Raw genomic sequence first — 6,993 nt, 5'->3', positions numbered from 1 at the left:
CTTATTCAGCTCAATAATTTTTCAATCGAGGTTATTTTTAGTTGACTCGTGACATTAACTCAATCAGCCAGGGGTTTAAATAATAGTATAGAAACATTGATTATACTAGTAAAATTGAGGTTTTAAGCTTTATTAATGGTATGCATTGAAATCTAATCATTTGTAATTTTTTATAAGTTTTATTTAAAATGTAAATAGACAAAAGTATTATTTAAAAATATAATTTATTTAAAATAGGTGAGGATAGTATAATAAATTTTCAATTGAGTTATACTAACAAACTCAATTAGTTAGAGATTTAAATAATAATATAGATAATATGGATAAAATAATTGAATTAATGTTTAAGAGGAAGTTGCCAGTTTCAACCGCCAACACCAGTCGAACAGCCACCGAAATAAGAGAGAATTGTTAGGTAACGCGCAATGGCATTGCGACTTCTAAATTCCAAAAATACCCTTAGAGCCGTTTGCATTGACGTCAGCGTGTCTCTCACCCTCGAATCCTCTGCTAAACTCATAAATTTGGAAAAGAAAAAAGATAAAAAGAATAAAATCCTACAAAGAAAAACTACAATCGTTGGAAATTTAGAAAGGAAACAAAGAAGCGTTCGCAGCAAAAGAAGCTTAATTAGAAAATTTCTCCCCGATTTCTTCGTTACTTCCCTTCATCCAACATAAATTCCCCATTTCGTCCGCTAAAGGTAATTTTTTTTCAAAGAATTATTTTCCCTCATTTTCCAATTTGGAAACCTCCGACTCGCTGCTCTTACTCAGCGCGATTACGGGGTTTTTTATTTTATTTTTTGGATTGAATTAAGCAATGAAAATTGAAAATATTTTGTTAACTTTGCAGAAATTATGAGTGATCACCTGGTTTTGTATGTGGATCGTCTGGTGAGGCCGGTGCCGTTACAGCCGGTGGAGTCGGAGGCTGGTCCCTCAACGGAGATTTCGGGCCCATCCTGCTCGCCCAAGGAAAAGGAGATCTTCCGTGGAGGCGGCGAAGAGGAGCCGCTCATTCAAACGGCGGAGTGTCGCATTTGCCAGGAGGAAGATTCCGTTGAGAATCTTGAGACCCCTTGTGCCTGCAGCGGCAGCCTCAAGGTAATATTATTATTATTATTAAAAAATTGATTAAGAATTTTTTTTAATATAAAGTGTATTATCTAGAGCTTTCTAGATTCCGCTTGCAGTTTAATGAACCTCGTAAAATTAAGCTAAATATCGAAATTAGCATTACTTGCTTTGATATTATTAATGCCATCTGTTTTAAATTGCAGTATGCGCATAGGAAATGCGTGCAACATTGGTGCAACGAGAAAGGAGATATCATTTGCGAGATATGTCATCAGGTATATGCTTGCCTTAATGTCCCTTATTTTGATATTGTTATTTTGTTTTAGAGACATGCATTGCCTGCTGCAGCTTCATTTCATCCTTTTAATTTGTCATAAGATTTTCAACTAGCGCCTGTAGGCCCTTTTGTGTCTGTAAGAAAAGAAAGTTTGTGGCTTTTGAAGTAAGCGGTTGCAAATGAGTGTGGAATAGGGTGATCAAGTATCATCTGCTTTTAGGAAGAATATTAATAAACCATTTGATTGATGGGAAAAGGCCTTGTTTCGTTATTCCTGGTTTATCATGCAGTTTTCCTTTCATAGTTCTTTTTACTTCTCAGAATTTATCACGATAGTGGTTAAATATGAGCAACTTTTTGGTCAGACACAGTATGGATTTTAATCATGATGTTAAATTCTTACTTCTTGTTCAGTGGCTATTGATTATTGGTTGTTTTGACTCCTTGCTGATGTAGTCTATCCTTTTAATTTGCTGTGCAGCCTTATCAACCTGGTTATATCGCTCCACCTCGCCCCCAAACTGAAGAAACCGCTATTGATATTGGGTAAGTTAGATGGTCTCACATGTAAGACATTTCTATGCTATGGCTGGTATTTGGTGGACTTCTTGTAAAGATGAAATCAGCATATGCTATGAGATTTATCAAGCATGACATCCATCACAAACTTTGATCTAAACTTGCTTGACAGATTAGTCTGTATAATCTGGTTGGAAGATTCCATCGTTTTAATTTTTGTATCTGTCTTACAGTGGAGGCTGGACAATCTCTGGCACCCCTGTGGATTTGCGTGATCCTCGCCTCTTGGCCATTGCAGAGGCAGAACGGCAAATTTTGGAAGCTGAGTATGATGAATATACTGCATCAAATGCCAGTGGAGCTGCCTTTTGCCGTTCTGCTGCTCTAATTGTAAGCTTTTAATTCTGAATCTGCTGGATATATTAAATTTCTTATCATGTTTAACATGTACTGCTCAAAATTGGACCCATTGGCCATTATCAATTCTACTTATTAGTATATTAGCCATGCGTCAAGGACATATTTTGATGAACTGATTTAGAGAAAGGAGTTTGCTGAGGTGTTTGAGCTTTATACTCGAAGAACTTTATTTTTTTGGTAGATATTGCTCTCATCTCCCCCCTGGCATACTCATTGCATTAACCGTGGAGAAACCTATTTTTACTGTTTTACAGTTTCCAGCTCCCAACTTCCCTCTATCTAAGTAGAAACTTGAGCCACTGGAGCTGTGGTGCAATTCCACATGGGCCACAATTACATTGGTCACCTCAGCTGATTTTTCATGTCCACAACTTCTCTTCTTGTTCCTTCCCTTTTCTCTCTGTAACTAGGCATGTTATACATAACAGTGGAGAGAATGATTTATACCACATCCTTTTAGGGCCTTCAGCTCCCAACTCTTATTCCTGAAGAAAAACCATTTAGATTCTGCCTGGTGGACGAGCATCTCAGTTGAAGTTTTTCATGAGAATAACTGCTTTTGATTCCTTAAATTTTCTTAAAATTTAAAAATAGTTCATTTTCTTACATGACCATTTAATAAAGAGTCGGCTATCAAAATGATTGATGTTGTTCTTTTTCTTCAATTTTATCAGTTAATGGCCCTTCTGCTGTTGCGGCATGCATTAACTGTTCCAGATGCTGATGCAGAGGATGATGTGTCTACCTTTTTCTCTGTAAGTTTTACCTAAAGCTGCATCCCATATTCACATTAGCACTTGTTCAAGCATATGCATTACAGTCATCATACCATTGAGCCAGTTTTCTTAAACTGTTTGGTTCCTTGTGCAGCTTTTCTTGCTTCGTGCTGCTGGGTTTCTCTTGCCATGCTACATCATGGCTTGGGCCATCAGTATATTACAGCGACAAAGGCAAAGACAGGTCATTAACCTTTATTTGTACCTTAATTTGAAATCCCTTGTTTTTCCCTCTTCCAGGCAATGTTACAGACCTTGAAACCTTACATCATAGACATGGTTTTATACTTGAGTTAATATTGAAGCTTATATCGTTATCTGTATCAGGAAGCAGCAGCATTAGCTGCAACACAGGTTGCTTTTGTGCTACAATCCGGGCAACGTAGGGGTATGCATTTTACCATTGCATCAGGACCTACAATGACCACTCATCATCAGGAAAGCATTTAACTTATAGGAGACATGAAGTCCTGCACTTACATTAAATTGGTTGTTGATGAACAGATGAGGATTGATTGTTCCCCCTATTCGATAGACTTCGGAAACTTTTCCTTTTTTTATTTCGTTGATCTCCACAGATATTTTGTGAAAGAGTAGAGCTGCACTAATTTCTGTTTTAATGAAATGCTGAAAACTTTGGGTTGCTGTGGTTTGTACCCATCATTGTGTATATGTATATATGAGGTATGCCAGTACTTGGTTTTCTTTCTAAACAAAGAGGTGAGTGTGTGTGTATATCTTGTCATATACCCTTGGTCAGGCCTAATCATGTATGTGAACAGTTAGAAGTAAAGACAGTAAATGCCTTTTACATGTATTTGCCAAGCTATCGAAACTCAATAAGGCCATGCTTGGTTGGATTGTTAGTGGCGTCTGATGTTATTTGGTACAGCTGTAATTTAACAAGTCACGTGACTGACTTTTATAAATGAGTTGGGGGATACTATATTTATTTAACACTGTTGTTTTGAGTCTTAATTCTTTTTGTTTTTCCAATCATAAATCCCATTAACTAAAGCTCCTCGGTTCTTGCTTCTCCTCGGTTCTTGCATCTCCTTTCATCATTCAAACTTCATTATTTTTCCAATCATAAATCTCATTAATTAAATGAGTTGTGTTTTTATTTGTTTTCTCAAAGCTTCACTTTTTTGTTTTTGTATTATTTCTTTCTCTTTGGATTAGAGTAGTCTCTTTTGTTATTTAGAGATAAATTATGTATCTTTTTCTTTTCTTGCTTCTCTTTCTGTTTGGGTTTAGTCCGCTAAAGCCAAGTTGTTGAAATTTTCTTAAACCTGCGAATTTCAGACACTAACATGACATCTTCTAAACTCTTTCATTGCCTCAATTGGATTATTTTCCTTCTTTCAGATTTTTTATGCCTTTCAACGGAAAAAAAGAAAGTAATGAAATTTATGATGGTTTTTCTAAAAGGTGGGATGGTATATTTATAAATAACATATATTTTAACATCCAACTACTTTGATTTAATAGTTTCTATTTCGTTTCATTATTTGAAAAACTCAAATGATACTTATCATAACACGTTTTTTTTTTACATATAAATGACACTCCAACACTCGATTTGGTCGCTGAATTTGAATATGAGACGTCACGTTATATTGTAAGAGCAACTCATATCAATTCAACCTTATTTAACAAATAATACATCATTCAAGCAATTAAATTCCCATGCATTCTCATAACGTACACTTAGATAAGTAAAACATTTGCCATTTAATCACATCATAAGCATACAAGGTATGTACAAGAATAAAAACATAATTAGGATTTGAATCCAAGCTCATATGACCAAAATCTACAGGAAGTCTCAAGACATATAACTTCCACGTCTCAAGATCAAAAGTACCAAACACGATCAGGTTGGGACTAAAAGACAGCTAGCTAACATATGCAATTACGGGAAAGATTTCAAAACTGCATCTCTACGTAGAACTCTAGAATATGAGTTGTTATTACAGAATTGGTTTGGGTTTCGATTGAGTTGCATAATGTTCGGAAGTTGCATATCCATACATGATGATGGCATTCCTCTTCAATTTAAAAGAGCACCACTTTCACCCATCATTGTTCCAACCCAAAGGACGCAAACTCCAAAGGCAAAAAAAACCCTAAACCCCCAACAATAGAAATATAGGCAACCATGCCTAAACTCTTCACTCCTCAGCCGTATATAATAACGCATTCGTTTTTATAAATATTATGGCATTATGCTATCAAATTATATATTATTATAACATTTTTACCACAAGAAGACAATTACAATTTCATCCTTATATTATTATTATGCTTTGTATGAATTATTCAATATGATTTTTACGTGAAAAGCAAATAAAACAAATATTAGTTTAGGATCCATTTGTTTACATGTAAAAGGTTTTATGGAAAATATTTTCTGTATTTTTCTGTGTTTGTTTCACAGAAAACAACTTGGTCAACGAAAAATGACTTACAGGTCAACGTAAAATAAGCCTTTTTTCTGTCAAATGACTTACTCTCTTGAAAAGCGTAAGTCATTTTCCGAAAAAGAGCTCATCTATAGATAATTTTATTTTTATATAAAAATGAATTTAAATCAAGCTTAATATTATTATATTGATAATAAATTTTATTTTTATATTTAAAATATTTAAAATTATTAAAATATTATATTTTTCAATATTATTAAACATACATATTTAATTATTTATTTTTAGTCACATAATAAATTATTAATATAATAAATATAATTTATTATTTAATAAATTATTTAATATTTCAATTTCATTTTAATAATAAATTTTAAAAATAATAATTTTAAATAATATTATTCACATATTATTGAAAATATTCAATAATAATATTATAATAATAAATATTTATTGCAATTATACATATATTAATAATAAATGTTTTGTAGTATTAAAGTTAAAATATGTCATAAGTCTATGTACACTTCACAGATTTGCAATTTAGTTTTTGTACTTTTATTTTCAAGAATTTAGTCCCTTCACTTTTCAAATTTGAAAATCAAGTTCAATTGTTAACATTGTTAAATTTTTTGTCAATTTTGTTGATGTCACATTTTTAAATAAAAATATTCATTTGGTAGTCATGTAATTAAAAATTGACATTATAATGAACCTGAATTTAACATAATATTTTTAATATATGCAAAAACAATGTAAAAAAAGAAATTATAGATACAAATAAATTCAATTAAACAATAAAAAAATAAAAAAATCTCAAATGTATGTTTGTTTCATTTAAAACAACTTTTATGAAATATTTTTAAGAAATCTACCAATCAACAGAAAGTATTTTACACAGTTTCATCCAAACACTGGAAAATATTAGCTTTTCTAGAAAAGTAAATCATTTTCCAGAAATCATTTTTCGGAAGTCATTTTCAGTGAAACAAACGAAGCCTTAGTAGAAGTGTAAGAAAGAAGATAAAGAAGAAGCAGTAGAATCAAAACATGCAAGCTAGCTATTCTGATACCCTTATATAGTAGAGACACACAGGAACAGAACTTAGTGGCAAGTTAGAGGATCCCACGATCACTCTAGAAATTCGAGAAGAATTGGTTAAGTTTCCAATCATATATAGTATTCTAGTTCAATTCTAATTAGGTCTCAACTAAACTCTAACATTACTTACCAAGTCATCATAACATATACTAACCCCAAAGGCAAACTTATCAAGCTACGAACTAACGAGTTCACCCAAACATCTAGGGTTGGCAGATAGTTAACAGAAGAGCCTACCAAAACTTGGAGTTCGTCAAATGACAGAATCCCATAGAATACGCCAAACACACAGCTAAAAACAAATATTCTACTAACTTACTTGTTTAACTATACACCAAACAGTAATTTGATACATTATTTGCCGGCAAGCTATTACAATATTTGATATACAAGT

The 6,993-nt window shown here is 32.8% G+C and overlaps 1 protein-coding gene across 1 annotated transcript; it reads left to right on the top strand.

Moving 5' to 3' along the window:
* The first annotated feature begins 476 nt into the window (after window positions 1-476).
* LOC107887265 (uncharacterized) lies at window positions 477-4,028 on the top strand. Its single transcript, XM_016811454.2, has 8 exons — window positions 477-703; window positions 856-1,106; window positions 1,283-1,354; window positions 1,838-1,902; window positions 2,109-2,265; window positions 2,970-3,050; window positions 3,166-3,255; window positions 3,399-4,028. The coding sequence occupies exons 2-8, from the start codon at window positions 861-863 to the stop codon at window positions 3,519-3,521; spliced, it is 834 nt and encodes a 277-aa protein (XP_016666943.2). The 5' UTR covers window positions 477-703; window positions 856-860; the 3' UTR covers window positions 3,522-4,028.
* The last annotated feature ends 2,965 nt before the right edge of the window (window positions 4,029-6,993 follow it).

The sequence above is a fragment of the Gossypium hirsutum genome, chromosome A03, assembly GCF_007990345.1.
Source record: "Gossypium hirsutum isolate 1008001.06 chromosome A03, Gossypium_hirsutum_v2.1, whole genome shotgun sequence".
Taxonomy (NCBI): domain Eukaryota; kingdom Viridiplantae; phylum Streptophyta; class Magnoliopsida; order Malvales; family Malvaceae; genus Gossypium; species Gossypium hirsutum.
This window is presented reverse-complemented; position numbering and strand designations above follow the sequence as displayed.

Excerpts from the sequence above, each read along its gene's own strand:
- LOC107887265 (XM_016811454.2), top strand. The coding sequence starts at position 861 with ATGAGTGATCACCTGGTTTTGTATGTGGATCGTCTGGTGAGGCCGGTG. Across the intron at positions 1,355-1,837 it reads TTTGCGAGATATGTCATCAG|CCTTATCAACCTGGTTATAT; the intron begins GTATATGCTTGC and ends TTTGCTGTGCAG. Across the intron at positions 2,266-2,969 it reads GCCGTTCTGCTGCTCTAATT|TTAATGGCCCTTCTGCTGTT; the intron begins GTAAGCTTTTAA and ends CAATTTTATCAG.